The following is an 18,822-nucleotide window of genomic DNA, read 5'->3' on the forward strand; positions in this document are numbered from 1 at the left end:
ATGATGTCCCCTCATTTTTACTCACTAGTTTACTCTGCAGAGGCCAGACAGACGATTCGTGCAACTCAGTGGTTACCATAAAGGCATAATTGGCACGTGTGCGTCTGTCAAACGCAAAGGTGTGACATTGACAAAAGTTTAACACCTCGCATTCTGTCTCCCAATTGACTCAAATTGTGTGCGTTGTGAAGCGTGTTGCTGGGGCATCGGTCGGTCAGAGAGGTTGTCCACATTATGTGGGTGACTGGGTGTTATTTTAAGTGCACTTAGATCGAGTTAGAGTGTTGAAGTTAATAGTAAAAGAAACTGATTTCGTACTGGATTCTAATTCACACAAGAAAAAGGAACACAAGTTTGTGTTCACAAACATAACGACTTTTACAGTAGGGTATGAATTTGTAATATGTGCAACAAATCCATTAGTTACATTTAACCATCTAATTCTTTAAGTCTGATTATATTTTTAAGGCATTTTATTATTATTTTTGCATCAAAGACCATACAGAACAGAACAGTATTTGAAAATGGCAAGAAAATTCTAACTAATTCTCATCTCAAAATTTTGTTTCCTGAAATAAATACTGCAGCCACTCAATAAAATCAACAATTCACATTAATTTCTCTGCAATTGTTATATTTTTTTTATTTACAAACATAAAGGCCTAAAAGAGTGCACTTTTAAAAAAATAAATAAAAGGCACTAATAATAAATAAAACCATAAAATGCAGTGTTAAAAAGGCAGCGTGTTTATTTTTGTTTACATTACATTATGTGTTTACTTCAGGACCACATTTAACTACCTGCCATAAATATATATATAACAAATTATGATTTATGATAAACTACAGTACAAGTTTGTCATTGAAAGCAACACAATTAAAGGTGATGAAGGCAGATTTGCTCTGGATAAGACCTTTCAGCATTGAAAATAAAATACCATGACATCACACATCACACACATTATGTTATGGTTTGTTTATTGGAGATATTCTGGGTGTTTCACAACATAAGCAATACAAAGCACATCCTTAGACATGATGGGCCATTTCTGAAATAGCACCGGATTGAGCTCGCTTTATTTGAGAGGTTCTCCTCAACACACTGCAACAGAATCACCATGACAAAGACAGTCTTGCTGGCAGCATGGACACAAATCCAAGGTTTTGCTTCATGTGCCGTGTCATGATCAGAACTTATGGGAGTCTAATATCAGGCTATTGCCTACAGCATCAGTTATGGGTTTGAAATGGGGCCTACATGATGGAAACAAGATCAGTTCTTCAGTTCACGTGGTGCTATGCAGTTCTTTGCTCTTGCAGAGATGAGGGAGCCATAGAAGTGGACAAGAACAAGTCCAACAACCCTGAAACAATTTCTAATCAGTGAGATCATAAGTGAGGGCACCGTATCTGTGTCTGCTGTCCAGGAAGTGCTATCTCCCACAGGAATGAAACGTCTTTTGGAGTCGCTCGCTCCTATCCCAACACCTGTAACAAGGTAGCATCCCTCCAGTGTAGCCGATTGGATGTTCTTTCCACGCATGCCCTTCTGGTCCCATTCTCCCCTCCCGCCCACATACACCGTCCACCTGTTTGACTATGACCTTCATCTCAACGGCTGGTCACAGTCGAGGTGGGACCGTTTTAGGTGGGTGTGAGCAGGACGAGTCCTCACTGCTGCTTCCGAGACCAGAAACGACCTGCGATGGTACCTAATGAAATTCCCTGTTTCTTCTGTTGCGCAAGCTCCGAAAGTCTCTGTTCTTCTTCCTGTGTGTGCAAAAATATTCATGCAATATTAGCAAACACCTTGAAATGTGACACCTGACAGGGAAAAAGAAAATGTGATGAGTACCTGTGCAAGCTGTGCTTGCCTTCTTTTGAAAGCTTCAATGGGGTCTTCCTCGTGGGCGTAGTTCTCTAATACTGAACGCACATCCTCCACTCCGCTGATGGCAATCGCTACACACCATATACAAGGTCAATTGAGTTGTACAAATGAACAATACAATACAATCTGACAACATCTATTTGCCCCACACATGCATACTCACTTTTAAGGAAGGCGGCCAAGTCATAGAGCGTGCGATCCTCTGAGTTGCCGTCCCACTTGCACAGCGCCAAACCGTTGAAAGGCTGTAGACCGAAGGCCTCTCGCTTACAGTCCACCACAATGACTTTGGAGGTATCTCTGTTCAAACAAGACACGTCCTGCAAGACAAACAGAGTCATTAGTGAATATCATTTTTTAAATAATTGTTCAGACTTTAATTTCTTTGAGTCTTTGGGATGTGCTGGAGTAGACCTTACAGAGTGCTTGACTCTTGCATTGTCAGTACAAGATCTTGACCAAAAACTGATGATAACATTTCCATCAAGAGGTGAATTTAAGGTCTGGACTCAGAGGTGCCAATTCATGAGTAAAAAATTCTTCATGCTCCCTCCCAACCATTCTCTCACTATTTGAGCCTGATGATGTGTCTTCCTATGTAGTTGTTTAAGAAATAAAAAACTACACGCTCCATCAATCAAGGCCCTTTCACACTGAGCGTGACTCGATAAAGCCAAGCGAATCGCCAACGAACAGAGCTTTCACACTGAACGCGATGGATGACGCGGACCGAGAATACATTTTTCCTCATGTATGCATCTCGTAGGTTTCCCATTTGGCATTAACCTCATCCGCTGCACAACATACAACAGTAAATGAAGATAAATAAGCAGCAGCTTGGTTAAGCTCAAATCTAATTGGACGGCTTGTTTCATTGCAGGGCGATGAGAAAGAAAGAAAATCTCACAATCTCACTTTGTCGCGTTGCGATTGATCGCGCCCAGTGTGAATAGCTCCATAGGGATCTATTGTTTTCGCCATTTAATCGCTCTCAGTGTGAAAAGGTGCTTTAGGGTTAGAAGAACTGTTGCCAAACATATAACATGCTAGAAACATAATAATCACTGCAATAATGACCCAATCATGCTTATTCTCTGCTTATTTAAATCCAAACAGCAACTTTTTTTTGGCTGGGCATTCACACATACATATACACAAATTTGTAAAATTGTATATTCTTTATATTTTATTTTATATTTTTTATCTATCTGTATATATGCTGAACATTGCATTCTTTAATGATATGGCTGTGGTTAACGTTTAAAAAAAAAAACACTTGAGGCTGTGTGGTACTGTAACCCCTTACCCATGGTAAAATCACTAACTCTTGACCTCTTGCTGCTTATTGCTTCAAATGGCCTGACGTCTAGCAAAATAGGTCCAGTCTGAGTCTACTTATCACAGCTATACATACAAATTGAGGTTAAATGTGACCTCTCACACCCCCAAACGTTTGTGTGACACTGATGTGAACCATATTTACACCTATGCATTTGTGGAGGGGTGCAAAGACTTAACACCAGCCCATTGCCCCCAGTTTTCGCTCTCTCGCTCGCTCACACACGCACACACTCTATCCGGGCCAGCTGTCTCAGTGGTGGTCCTACAGAGCAGATGGACAGGGACGCTGCACTCTCTCTATCACTGAGGTCATCAGCATCCCCCAGAGAGACTGAAAAAGTTGCGTGTGCGAGAGAGATGGAGGGGCCCCGAAAGGAAAGCCCTCTTGACGGCGGCACACTCCGTAGCATTTACAATAAATTACCCGCATCTGCTTTCCCTATGAGACACGCCCAAACCCCACCGGGAGTGCGAGTGTGTGTTTCAGTGTATTTGTTATTGAGTGTATGAGCGTGCATGTATAAATAATGAGATTTTTATGGATTATAGCAACAGGCGAGCTTAATGGCGCCCAAATCGCATTCAAAATGTGAAACTGAACGATAATTAGTACGTTTTACGTAGCTAGTGTGTATTCAGTGATCTTCAGTGTGGGTGTGTGAGCAGAGCTGTGTAACGCAGCTGGGCATAAGAGTGTCATGTTGCCGAGTCAAACAGCCTCTTCAATTCCCCAGGTAAAACATTGGAGCACGAGCCGGAGGAAGCGTGCCGCTGACTATACGCACGTGCCACGCTATGCACCTGCCAATCAAAGCCCAGCTCGCCCCCCCCATCTGTGCGGAGGACCTTGGCTGGGGGAGGGGAGAAGCATCTACTGGTGTCATATCTGTATGAAACAGTTCACAGAAAGGTAGGGCCCAATCAAATCAGTTCTATTTTTTCACAAATTCAGTTTCTTCCATTTTCCACAAAATTTAAATAACGAGTCAATACATCATCAATCCTTCCAAAATGTGTTTTTGTCTGACCCTGATTCTGTAAGTCTATTAACTTTATATTTATGACCGGGCGGGATGGTTTTTGCCGGAAACTGCATATATGTGCTCGGGTTACTTTGACGCGTGTATGGTGTAAGAGTGCCATAGGTTAGTTGTTACAACGAGCGAGAAAGGTTGACATGGAGAATGCTAAATCTCGAACTTCCGGGAAATCACCCGTTTTAAGAAAAAAAAAAAACGTAGAATAGAGTTTGCTGGTAAATGAGAAAGCAAGTCACAGAGCTCGTAATAAATCGAGAATCAACACTGGCTTTTCAGAGATACTGAGAACTGAGGGTATTGCTACAGTAACGTCTTCAGCGAGTTCGTTTGAGATCCTTTCCATCTAAACTGGTTAAATCTTTTAAGTCTAGTAGTGCATGTTTTATGAGCAGTAGGATAACCATATTCATCCACACAGTCACCGAGCTGAAGCACAACCAAAACAATGTTCTTCCGCAAAATGCATGCAGTTTTTTTTTTAAACACTAGAGGGCCAAAAGTTACATAGTTTACCTTTAAATTGTATTAATCAAAGAGCATGTCCAATTAACTAAATTCATAAAACACAAAATTGGCGTTGTAAAAAAGAACAGACAAGTCGCATTTTATTACATTCAGAAATAATGTAAAATAGTAGTGCATAACCTAACTTAGTGGTGTTTATATAAACAATTTTTATTATAAATGCCAAGCCTAAGCGAATTTACAAAACATATCTGCACAGTAACACACTCAACCGCAGGAGAAAGCTGTTCTGCAAGCTTTCTCCTCCAGCTCAGGGCAACAAGCTTGTTTAGTTTTCATTTCATTTAAGGTAAAGTATGTAGTTTCGGCCACTCTTGTGGCACCTATGCTAGAACTGTATTGTTTTTCTTGTGTATTTGTGTGTATATTTTGTGTGCTTATAGGCCGAAAAATACGGTACATGTTGTTGATGAAACTGCGCCACTCATTCACACAGCATGCAGATTTCATAATTAAATGGCAGTCTTATGACACACACTAGTCAATAATCGCAATTTGTTTACAGCCCTACTTTTGATTTATTCATCCATAATTTGCCAAATTCCGTGATATTGCGCAATTCAGTCTGCATTGCCATAAACATGCCCAACAGAAAGGCCATCCTGGGAAACTGAACGCATTCGTGAGATTCTTATAAATACCAGGGAACTCTTCCTTCATGCATCACTCAAAGCGATCAAGTTCATGCTGGCCCAAAATGCATCATGGCGCTGTAGAATTTGCTTTCAGTGTCATTATTGTCATGTCACCAGTTTCACAATTATTTCACGTTTTTGTAACAAACTGTTTTAGTCATACATTCTTGTTCATCTGCAGCTTTTTAAAGCTTTTCCTTCTTAATTCTTCAGAAGGAAACTCATTCGACTGCATTTGATTTCTCCTTCCCCCTCCCGCTTCTGAGGGCCAGATGGGAGGTGAGGGAGGGGAGCGAGAGGAGAGGAGAGGAGGGTGAAGCAGAGTGAAATAAACGTGTGTTGGCAGAAGGTGGATGGAGAGAGAGTGCTGATGGGGGTCTGGTGGACAAGGCCAGACAGGCAGTGGTGAAATGTGACCGGAGTGAAGACCTATTGCACAAATACGCATGCATACACTGTTACTTCTGTACGAGCACTAAGCAGTTACCAAGTAGCGTGACTGTAAGAATAGAAAATGGTTTCAATTCTGCACATTAACAATTAAGGCTGGATACCTTTGCTGTTCACTTAAAAAAAAACACTGTTAAATGCAATCTTTAGCAAATCTCAAAATGATCATCTATTTTTCATGACTGCACATTATTATATTGAGATGCTTAAATGCACTTTGGTGAATGATCTACTTATTTTATTTAGACAAAAGAGTATATAATTTTAATAATATTGGATATATCAGTTATATGGAAACATTTTAGTAAATGAAAATTAGAAAAGACTTTTGCTCTAATTTGTTTCAATCCAAACATGTTCTACAAGTTTAAATGTAAAATCTTGATATTAATAATAGTATTTTAACTATATGCATTTAAGGACACAGAGTTAAATGAATACCTTTAGAATGTTTTATACACCACCATTTAAAAGTTTGTTTTAAAAGTAAAATAGAAAGTTATTTTGTTACATTATAAATGTCTTGACTGTAACTTTCGAACATTTTAATGCATCATCGCTGAATAAAAGTATTCAATTCTTTTTAAAAAAAGACCTGAAACTTGTGTATAAAGAATAAAATAATTCTATAATACCCTCCAGCAACATGTGACACTGTAATATCACCATGGATGCTAAAAACTGATTTAATTTGTACACTAATGCAATTGTAAATTTGATCTTAAAGGGATACTTCAGGATTTAGCATTAAGCTTTGTATTAGTAGAAAACCTGTAGTATTTTCGAATTACCATGCTTTCCACCCTCATATCCCCCTGAGACAAGAGATTGATGTATTTTTTGTCTGGAAAAAATCCTCCGATGACGCAAAAATCGTCATTTTGCGTCATCGGAGGATTTTCTGGCCAGAGGCTAAAGACTACAGCCAGTAGAAGGCGTTGTTCCGCATGTTTTCAGCCCGCCCATAGAGGGTGGGATCTCACTCACAGAATGTACACAGTGTCAGCCGTCTTTCTTTGGAAGCTAAACTAGCAGGCTTTTGTTCTGTGGAGAAAGCTGAGTATTAGGGGTTACCCATAGACTGTAAAAAATAGGGGTTACCATCCTCTTTTTCCCGGACTTGTCCGGCGGGCGAGATCGTTCAAAATGTCCGGGATTCGGCTTTTGCTTTCTGCAGTCGCCATTCATTGTTTACATGCACACCTTTTGTTTCAATCTAACTGAATTCATTCCGATTGGTGAATCTGAATGTAGTGTTTACATGAACGTTAAACAAGTGATCGGTTGATGTGCGTTTTACCATTGCTAAGAAAATTCCCGCTCCTCCGTGAGAGATGCGAGACCGCAGCGTCTCAGTGATGACGCCACCGGCCTCGCGCCGTTCTCCCGCGGCCGTCAGCCTCGTCCTGCTCGCCACAGTAAACATGATGAATGGCGACTGTAGAACGCAAAAGCCGAATCCCGGACATTTTCGGCGATCTCGAAATCCCTGGCAAACTCATCACGGAGTCACAATAGTAGCCTAGCCTTGTTGTTTTCAACTGCGCTCTCTTACCGGTAGGCGTGGCCTCCTATGGGCAGCGAAGCAAGTGCATTCTGGGAGTTGTTGTCTTTCATCCACATAAGCCAAAAATACATTTTCTGTCTTTTCTCAGTCTAGAAAGCTCCAAATTCAAAAATTTCTTCACATTTCTTCTACATAAATTACCTATTTTAAATACACATTCATCTTTCCAGAGGTGAAGTATCCCTTTAAGCTTTAGATGTGCACCATTCATAAGCCTAATGAGGAGAGAGTTTAGGTAACGGCGGACGGCCTAACGAAGGAAAAAGGAGGGGGAAGAAGGTTAATGAGGCCTGAGAAGAGAGAAGGGAGGAGGAGGAGAGAAGGAGGGGAAGAAACTGCTATTGTCTTGGGCTGTTGAGAAAAGAAAAAAAGAATAAGGACATAGCAGTGGGGAAATCAATGGGCGAACAGAAGGACGGCATGCAGCAGAGACACGGGGGGCATCGCGCCATAATGTTGCCCGGGTCACTCAGGAGAGGGGGCCCATGGGGCCGGGATCTTGAGCAATAAGATCAGACCATACTGTATTACATTCACATGGAGGAGCTTTACTCAGAGCGATTCGTAATAAATGAGGAAATTAGCAAATGTAACTAAATCTGTATTGCAGGATGAAAGCAAACATTTTGAAACTATAAATGGATTTCCCCAAGACGTGTTGTCTTTGTTGAGATAAACCATTAACATCTGTACAAGAAAACACAACATCTGGTCAAAAAAAAGCAGCTTCATAGTTTGCAACATATTGCTTATCTCTGATGATTTTGATGTGACTCAAATAACTTGTTGGGGTGAAATACCAGACAGCTGGATTTTACGGTAAGTGGCAGACACTGTTTACAAGAACAGAGAAGTGTCCTAAATACTGAGAGTGAGTTTGCACACGTCACCAACAAAGCATGATACTGAGAAGCAGACCTATAGGCAAGCAGACTGAAGTTTACCTTAACATGGTGGCCCTCCATGTAGCGTGTGGCATCCCGAAAGAGCCGGTACATCACGAATCCTTGAGGATCTATGCTGTCAATCAAGGGGTACGCCGTCTGCCCACACACAAACACACATTGCAGCATTCAGGAATCATTTTTATGTTTTACAATGAGAGATTGTCTTTACGTGAAGTTAAATATCGTGCAGGGGAAATCAAGAAATCTAAAATCTAAACATCATATTTACCCATAAAAAGCACACATTACAAATGCTAGTTGTTATTAAAAAAAAATTACACTGCTGAAAAGCTGAACTGACTTTCGCATGCATTAGAATAAAACAAAACACCAGCAGCAAAAGGCTGTTCAAACAAAACAAGGCTCATTTGCATGACTTTACAAGTGTGCCACACCAACAGACACACACAAACACTTGCAGACTGAAGCTTAGCATAAAGGTCCCACTAATGGCATCATTTGGGAAACGTTATATTTGAGCACAAGACGACGTGTTTGTAGAATCAACAAAAGCGTAGGTGTGCCACTGTATCCAAAATAGCATCTATTATAAGTGGGTTCAATGCCAAGCATGGTTCAAGAAACTTTTCCTTTTAACTGCAATTGAAACAGTGTATGCAAAAACAAATAAGCCAATCGTAATGGTATTATTGTGGTAAACAGTCCTCACCACCCCTGAGACTCACCATGCCTGTCTCTGATGTGAAGATGACTATCTCGTAGAGCGGGGCCAGTTGCTGGAACAGATAGTCTATGCCAGGCCTCTTCTTAAAACGCCAGCCTGTGGCCAACTAGAGGCGGCAGAGGAGATCCATAAAACATTAAAACTCAAAAAAAGAGGTCCAATGTTTTTACATATTTATTAGGCCTAACAATAGGGTTTAGAATAATTTAACATAACAGAATGACATTTTTTTTAAAAGTTGATTACAATTATTTTTAACTAGACCATTTGCATCCAAATATACACAATCATTCAAAAGTTTGGGGTCAGTACAATTTTTTTTCTTTGAAACAAAAGAATACTTTTATCCAGCAAGGTTGCATTAAACTGACCAAAAGTGATAATGTTACAAAAAGACCTCAGTTTCGAATAAATCGTTTCATCAAAGAATCCTGAAAAAAAAAAAAGAAAAAGAAAAAAGTATCACAGTTTCCCAAAAAATATTAAGCAGCACAACTGTTCAGCATTGATAATAATAAGCAAATCAGCATATCAGAATGATTTCTGAAGGATCATGTGAAACTGAAGACTAGAGTAATGATGCTGAACATTCAGATTTGCATCACAGGAATAAATTACATTTTATAAAATATTAAAATAGAACACACTCATTTTAATTTATAATAATATTTCACAATATTACGGTTTTAATGTATTTTTGATCAAATAAATGCAGCCTTGAATAGCTTCTTTGAATTTTTGTTTTTGTTTTTTAAACGACCCCAACCTTTTGAACGATAGTGAATATATTTTCCTTTCAAAATACAGTGCATTTTTTTTTTTATGCAGTCAGTTCCTTGTTAAAGTAAGAAAAAAATTAAAAAAGGAAATTCGTAACAGATTTTTGCCTAAAGCAGCCAACAGCTGGACGTCTTATGCCATTTACGACATGTTTTGCATATACACGAGTATTGCTATTTAAACTCAAATATCTTTAGACGGCCCATCTGGAATACATCTATGAATGAACATGAAGTTAGAAAGACTTTCTCAATAATTAACTGGAAGCCTGACTATTCCGATCATTAGTCAGTAGAAAGAAGGCATAGCAGAAAGCAGCATTTTACGTCAATTGACTGGGTTAAATATATGCCTTTAGTCACTGAAATTGCATTTTACCATCGAACTCAACTAATTCTTCTTTATTTAGATAGGATTCTTACTTTTGTATCATTTAGAGTAACAGATACTTTAATTGTGCTTTTATCTGGCACCGAACACCTATATCGGAGTATACATGTCAAACAAAGCCAAAAACAAGAGTACAGTCACAGACAAAGCTTCACTTGAGGTTCAACAAAAATCACTGTGCCGTGCGCCACGGTAACAGTCTGCTGAGGTGTGTCAGATTACAGGTAGGCTATGCTCCACCTGTCACCTGTGTGTGGCCCTTCCCTCACAGCTGGCCAGGTAGAGAGAACAGAGGGAAGGAGGGAGCAGGTAAGGGAGGCGACAGGTGGTTCGCCCAAAACAGCATTCCAGATGGCCTCATGCGATTAACAGGAATTGATAAGGAAAGTTTGTAATAAACAGATAAGTGACAAAGGGTCGTTTAATAGTAAATCAAATAGAGACACTTTATTGCATATGGGATCTGAGTGCACAAATATACACACAGCACGTAGAGAGTATGTACAAAATATACTAGAGTGGTTGCAGCTGTGTTTAAATTGGAACAGCAATAGGCCTGCAATTAGGAGTAACATTTTTTTGGGGGGGGATTTTACCAGAGATTTAGAGTCTAATGATATGAACTGGCATCAAGCAGACTGAAACAATCTAGATTTAAGAGTAATTTCATGTTAGACAGAGTTCTGAGAATGCTAAGTCTTTGTCCCACAGCTCAGTTAGAAGGGCAGTAGACATTCTAAACTCAACCTAAAACTATTTTAAGCAGCATTTCGATTATTTTATAATTATTATACATGCAGTATGGCAGCCGTTTCCTAAAACAGAGAACAAAATAAAGGTATTTATGTGATAAAGTGTGAAAAAAGTTAGATTTTTTCAATTAATCGAAAAATACTCAATAGATTAATCGATTGGAAAACAAATAGTCAGTTCCAGCAATATTTTCTATTTTTAATATATTCTGAAGTGAAGCTTTTTCAGCATCATTACTCCAGCCTTCGGTGTCACATGATCCGATTCCATTCAGAAATCATTCTAATATTCAGATTTTCTCCTTAAGAAAACTTTTTTTAAAAATAAATGTTGAAAACAGTTGTGCTGCTTAATATTTTTGTGGAAACCATGATATATTTTATTTCATTCTTTGATAAGTAGAAAGGTTGGAGCTCAGGATCAAAAGTGACAGTAGTGTACATTGGTCCTTACTTGATCCTCAAATGCAGATGTTCTCTTGGTTACATTAATTGAGCTGTGACACCTACCGACCACTCTGGATGGAGGAGGACATCGGTGAGCTCCAGCACTAGAGTGTATGGAGGCTGGTAATAGGGTTCTCGCAGTGGGTCTGGGAGAAGCTTTGGGCTTGTGGGCTCGATGATCATCTACAGAGAAGCAGAAAGAGAAAGAAAAGAGAAACATTTGGTACCTCAGATTCTTTCTTATGAGGATATAAATGGGGATTATTTTCTGTATCCTCTAACCTGTCGGTAATCTTTGAAATATTTGAAGGTTCTTCTGAGCTGCTGGATGACGGGAACATCTAGAGGACAAAAAATAAATAAATTATAAACTGATGTAGCCAGATCGATAAAATATCATTCATGATTAATAATAAAAATAGTTTCTTTAAGCTCTTTGTACGTCTTCAACTTACTGTATAAAATGCAAATATTAAATGTTAAGTCATTTTAAATGGTTTAGGGCTTACTGATAACAACTACGTCAGCACATCAAATACTAATGGTCACTTCAAGACACTATACAACATCCCCACATCATTCAAACTAAAGTGATTAGCCCCATTTTCATGGCTTTAGCTCCCTCCAATCGCCACATGCCATATGCCACCTCAAGCGGCAGAATGGACAGATAAAGTGGCGGCACACAGGTTCCATGCGCCTCCTGCCTGGCTCGCTGTGCGTCTGTTAAGGCAGCCAGCCCGCCAAGGGGCCCATCAACAACATCAGGGCACGAGGAAGGAGGTTGATTGGGGGAGGGACGACACAAACTGCCTAAACACCCTCTCCTCCAGCCCTATCCCTCCTTTTCTCCTGTTGGATTAGTTTGGAGGGGGAGTGTTTGCGCTCTTTGAGGGAGCATGTGCCTGTTGGCAGCCTCCAATGGAATAAGCTTTCCCTTGAGGCTAATGAGCGAGACGAGATGGACGTCTCCTTATCATACTTATGTTGAAGAGAGACAGTGGTGGTGTGAGTAGGTTCCATTTACATGATATCAGCATCACAGCTTTGTTTCTGAAAAGTAATGGATCAATGAAGAAACGTAGCCGTGTTAGACAAAACACCTGTTGAACAAGGAACAGTAGCTCCGTAAAAGTGGTCCATAACTATACCTCGAGTCTTCTGAAGCCATACGCTAGATTTGTTTAATAAAAACACCACAAGCACATCATTATGCAGATCTCAAATCAAACATGGCACCTGAGGTGGATGAATCACTTTATTTGAGAGTGAATAATGACTTAAATTTCATTGCGCTTATAACAATCAAGCGTATATCTTTCAGAGACATTACATATAAATATATTATTTATAGGGCTGCTTTTATGGTGCTTTTCTAACTTTGTGGCACATTACCCGCTTTCTGACCGGAGGAACCTTTTCACAGTTCCTAGAACTATTGGCTAATGTACCCGGATGTCGGCGTGTTCGCACCGCAGGAACTAGGAACGATTTTAGTTCTAGGAACTCCATTTGGAGGAACTAATTTAGGTCCTACTTCAGAGTAGGGTCTAAACCAGCACTATAGGAACTACCCGTGACGTTAGTGTACGCTGATTGACCGAACGCACGCGGAACACCAGCACCCGCCATTTTTAAAACAGCTATAGGCTAACACACAGATTATAGCCTATATATTTACTCCAGAAACTAACTATACAAACATGGAAAACAGTGATAGATGGGTCTCTAAACCTTTATGCTGAAGAGAAAATCCAACGCAACTTTGAGGGGACCAAGCCAAACATGATTATGTTTATCTGCCCAGCTAGCAACACTGGACATCAACCACACGGCATAGGCTAATAGCCTTTTTTTCATATACTGTCTACTTTCTATATCAGTTCTATCTAATAACATATTAAACAGTACTGTTAGACAGATCGCTAACTAATAAACACAGAGAATGCGAGCATTGTTTGCTATGGCGTTCTCAGCGCCGCCAAAATAAAGGTCCGTCGCGCCGTCAAAATAAAAGTCACCGTGCTTGCGTCACTCCCTTACCCCTCCTACCAGTTCCTATGGCCACTTGGCCAGTGCGAACGCAAACAACAAAACCGAGTTTGGGGGAGAGTAGTTCATAGAACTGTTTAGAAGTTCCTGTAACTACTTGGTCGGAAAGCGGCTATTGTAAATGTGAACAGAAAAGTAGAATAACATGAAGGCGAGTTAATAATGACAGAAGGTGCTGAATTAAAGAATACATTTCTTTCCCTCTCCCAAAAAAACAAAAAATCTGATCCCAAACCTTTGAATGGGGTTGTCAGTATTACTTGTAGTGTTTTCTAAAGAGATTTGTTTAGAGAAAGTTTATCCTCTTCACATCGACCCCAGTCGTCTGTTTAACTCCATCCAAACTGGCACACATCTGTCCCGGCATAAGTCCTTCCTTCTCCACAAGTCCAAGATCAATACAAAGGGTTGAACAGTTGCAAGAACCGTTACCAAGACTGATCCAAGACGACACCGGAGAAGCGGGGAACCACTGGGTGCGCTTTGAAGAGTCTCTTGTGCTAACCTTGTTTGTCAGTGTAAATGGCGAGGAGTCCCATTGTTGCTTCACAGAGGGCCTGTGTCTCTCTGGAGGGATGTCCACTGAGTCTCAGGCGAGGAGAGAGGGAGAGGAAGATCGATGGCTAGGCCTCTGGACACAACAAAGGCCTCCTTTAATCCTGCACTGGGTTAGCATATGCTTCGCTAGTTTGCCAAAGGCCATTACTCAATTGCCTTTCTTCCATCCCTTTCTTTGGGAGCCTCTTGCTTTTTTCTTCCCTGTCAATCGCTCCTTTCTGCAGCTGTGAAAAGTGGTCTTTAGGTGCAGCCCTTCTCTCATTGCTGTCATATGGGAACCTAACCGATCTGTGGATAGAGTACCAGGCCTGTGCTACATTTTCCTGGATGATCTACAGCTCGCTGTTTGTTTTCTTTGAGAACTGGAGGTTCTCTAAACACAATGTTAATGTAATGTAAACAAGAAAAACCACAAAAAATAAAAACACATCTAATATTTTGCTCCATATAACCATAACTCTACAATATTACTGGAGATTTTTGAATCATTTTTGATGCCAAACTGAAATAATCACAATTTAATAGTTGACCAATATATCGTCAAAGCCTTCCTTAAATATTAAAACAGCTAAATATGTTCATATTTAAAAGATCCATATACAACTGTTCACTGTGTAGACTATCAGAGGGATGTTAAATGTTTACTTCAAACTATTTTGTAAAGTGCTTTTCACAATAAATATTGTTTCAAAGCAGCTTTATTTAGAAACAAATTGTTTTAAGCACATTCGTTTGAAGTCAGTAAGATGAAGAAATATATACTTTTCTTAAAGCAAGAATGCATTAAATTGATCAAAAGCGACAGTAAGTAATATCTGCTATATTTAATGCTTTGTCTGACACATGTACTTCCTCTTTAGAGAGTTTGGGAAAAGAATTTAGGTCATGGAATTGATAATGCAGATTGGTCTGCTGTATGTAACAATTTGTATCTTAAGTATACTTCATTGGGGGTTCACAAACTTTATTATAAATTCATTAATAGAATCTCTCACACACCATTACGGCTGAAGAACATTTACAGAAACTCTTCTGGTCTGTTTTAATTGTAAATTCACTGCTTTTGGTACTGTGATAAAGTCCAAAATACATAACTTCCTACAAGAGCTCCTAAAGTTGTCATTTTGTTTCTCTTTGGAATTGCATCTGTTATCTATCAGAGTGGAGACAATGTTTGACTCATGCTAAACAAATGTTTTTAATTTTGGTTTATCTGGCAAAGAAATATATATAGTTTCTGTGGTCATTCCCTCAGGTGCCGCACTTTTCAAAATGTGTCTCAAATATCTGCATTACTACCACTCGAGAAACTCACTTATAAAACACATCAAAAGTCTAACGACTTTTGGCAGATATGGACACCTCTTTGGCACCATGTTAATAACCTCTCCTTATTCCCTACTCTGCTGTGTATATTTACCGTTCTGCCTGAAGTTATTTTTTTTATGGATTTATTTTTCTCCCTTTTGTCCCTCATTGTATGTTTGAGGCTGTATTTGAATGCATCTGGACATTGGAGTAACCGACAAAAAAGAAAAGAAAAAAAAGTGACAGTGAGAACATTTATAGTGTTACAAATGATTTCCATTTCAACTAAATGCTGTTCTTTTGAACTATGTCCATCAAAAAGTCCTGTATAAAAATATTACTGTATTTAACAATAATAAGAAACGTTTCTTGAGCAGAAAATCAGCATATTAGAATAATTTCTGAAGGAAACAGAACATTATCATCTATTGGTGTGGACGCTATATAGTTACCATTAGTTACAGACTTTTAAAAAAGTTTTTCTTTAAGTTAAAGTGCAATGCCTTAAACAAAAATTGAGCTTTCACACCTGAGCATGTTACACAAACCATCCTTTTTTATTTCCAGTTTGTTGTTGTTGCGATTGGTTGGAGATTAAATCTTTGTATGTATAAGCTCAAGCAAAACAACCCCTCCTCCTGGCACATTTGAATTCACACTGTACCACCTCAAACAAGACTACACTTGTCATTTCAGATATCAGACCAAGTGATGGGTGAATCTGTCGTTAAATTCCACTCCAAAAATACCAGTAACACAAGTATAAAACCAAGCGGTTTCCAAGGTTTTAAACAAACAGAGAAGACAACTTATTTATAGTCTCTATGATCTCATAACAAAAAAAAATTCATGCGACTCCATTAATTATGGCACTGGCCAGTTGCCATCCTGTACAAATTGAGTGATGCAGCTTTGTATGAGGCGGCGGGCTGGCACAAGATGTGCATGTATGCGTCTTCCATTGAATGCCTTCACTTGGCACGGCAGAAAAGGTTTTTTTTTTTGCAGTCGCGCCTCTTTGCCTTGTCCCTTCTCCCTGAGGATGCCGCTCATCAAGGGTCCACTCTTCGTCCCCACGCTGGCCTTCTGCTATTTTATGCAGGGTGATCATGGGCCCAGGAGGCAGAAAACCTGCTTCTCCACTCCCATGAGGGAGTAGGCGTTTCACATCGGTCCCTAAAGTAATCATGGCCCTTCGTTATGGCATTAAAAGCTATAAGAGCATTAGTGTTGGACAGCAGCGCTCCGGGCTCGGAGGTAATAAATCGAGGTGGGGGGAGAAAAGGACACTTCAGGGAACGTGTGGAATTAATTACGTAATTATTATGAGACCGAACGATTGCATAGAGCAAGCGAAAGCAGCCTGTTATCTCAATTGGCATCAGAGGTGAATGAAAAGCGCAGGTGGTTTGCTTTTATCTGATATGTGGCGTCTCTACCTCTTACTCTATTAATGATAATGCCTGCTCCGAAGACAGCATACTGGTATCTGTTGTTGATGGTGTTATAAAGACGTCAGTCAAATCACCATAAAAACCAAGCCATTTCACTGACACGAAGCCAAACTTAAAGAAACAGTATACCTTAAAAAAATGTAATTCTGTCGTCATTTACTCACCCTCATTTAGTTATTTTTTGGAAGACAAATGATGAAAAACGATCAAGCATGTAACACTACCGTTCAAAGGTTTGGGTCAGTAAGATTAAAAAAATATATATATATACAGTGAGGAAAATAAGTATTTGAACACCCTGCTATTTTGCAAGTTCTCCCACTTAGAAATCATGGAGGGGTCTGAAATTGTAATCGTAGGTGCATGTCCACTGTGAGAGACATAATCTAAATAAAAAAATCCAGAAATCACAATGTATGATTTTTTAACTATTTATTTGTATGATACAGCTGCAAATAAGTATTTGAACACCTGAGAAAATCAATGTTAATATTTGGTACAGTAGCCTTTGTTTGCAATTACAGAGGTCAAACGTTTCCTGTAGTTTTTCACCAGGTTTGCACACACTGCAGGAGGGATTTTGGCCCACTCCTCCACACAGATCTTCTCTAGATCAGTCAGGTTTCTGGGCTGTCGCTGAGAAACACGGAGTTTGAGCTCCCTCCAAAGATTCTCTATTGGGTTTAGGTCTGGAGACTGGCTAGGCCACGCCAGAACCTTGATATGCTTCTTACAGAGCCACTCCTTGGTTATCCTGGCTGTGTGCTTCGGGTCATTGTCATGTTGGAAGACCCAGCCTCGACCCATCTTCAATGCTCTAACTGAGGGAAGGAGGTTGTTCCCCAAAATCTCGCAATACATGGCCCCGGTCATCCTCTCCTTAATACAGTGCAGTCGCCCTGTCCCATGTGCAGAAAAACACCCCCAAAGCATGATGCTACCACCCCCATGCTTCACAGTAGGGATGGTGTTCTTGGGATGGTACTCATCATTCTTCTTCCTCCAAACACGTTTAGTGGAATTATGACCAAAAAGTTCTATTTTGGTCTCATCTGACCACATGACTTTCTCCCATGACTCCTCTGGATCATCCAAATGGTCATTGGCAAACATAAGACGGGCCTTGACATGTGCTGGATTAAGCAGGGGAACCTTCCGTGCCATGCATTTCAAACCATGACGTCTTAGTGTATTACCAACAGTAACCTTGGAAACGGTGGTGCCAGCTCTTTTCAGGTCATTGACCAGCTCCTCCCGTGTAGTTCTGGGCTGATTTCTCACCTTTCTTAGGATCATTGAGACCCCACGAGGTGAGATCTTGCATGGAGCCCCAGTCCGAGGGAGATTGACAGTCATGTTTAGCTTCTTCCATTTTCTAATGATTGCTCCAACAGTGGACCTTTTTTCACCAAGCTGCTTGGCAATTTCCCCGTAGCCCTTTCCAGCCTTGTGGAGGTGTACAATTTTGTCTCTAGTGTCTTTGGACAGCTCTTTGGTCTTGGCCATGTTAGTAGTTGGATTCTTACTGATTGTATGGGGTGGACAGGTGTCTTTATGCAGCTAACGACCTCAAACAGGTGCATCTAATTTAGGATAATAAATGGAGTGGAGGTGGACATTTTAAAGACAGACTAACAGGTCTTTGAGGGTCAGAATTCTAGCTGAAAGACAGGTGTTCAAATACTTATTTGCAGCTGTATCATACAAATAAATAGTTAAAAAATCATACATTGCGATTTCTGGATTTTTTTTTATTAGATTATGTCTCTCACAGTGGACATGCACCTACGATGACAATTTCAGACCCCTCCATGATTTCCAAGTGGGAGAACTTGCAAAATAATGGTGTTCAAATACTTATTTTCCTCACTGTAAATATAAAATATATATATATATATATATATATATATATATATATTATTTCATTAAGCAGCAATATATTACATTTATTAAAAGTGACATTAAGGACATATGTAATGTTATGAAAGATATGTATAAAT

At 39.7% G+C, this 18,822-nt stretch overlaps 1 protein-coding gene across 1 annotated transcript in view; it reads right to left on the minus strand.

The window, feature by feature from the left end:
• Positions 1-961: 961 nt before the first annotated feature.
• Positions 962-18,822, minus strand: part of timm50 (translocase of inner mitochondrial membrane 50 homolog) — a 34,475-nt gene continuing 16,614 nt past the window's right edge. Inside the window, exons 5-11 of the mRNA XM_084126846.1 lie at positions 11,733-11,791; positions 11,514-11,633; positions 9,083-9,187; positions 8,394-8,492; positions 2,055-2,211; positions 1,856-1,962; positions 962-1,770 (exon numbers count right to left, since the gene is read on the minus strand). Of these exons, the coding sequence (XP_083982972.1) occupies positions 1,672-1,770; positions 1,856-1,962; positions 2,055-2,211; positions 8,394-8,492; positions 9,083-9,187; positions 11,514-11,633; positions 11,733-11,791 (746 nt within the window). The 3' untranslated portion in view covers positions 962-1,671. The remainder of the gene's footprint in view (positions 1,771-1,855; positions 1,963-2,054; positions 2,212-8,393; positions 8,493-9,082; positions 9,188-11,513; positions 11,634-11,732; positions 11,792-18,822) is intronic.

Source organism: Abramis brama (genome assembly GCF_963993115.1).
Source record: "Abramis brama genome assembly, chromosome: 10".
Lineage (NCBI taxonomy): Eukaryota > Metazoa > Chordata > Actinopteri > Cypriniformes > Leuciscidae > Abramis > Abramis brama.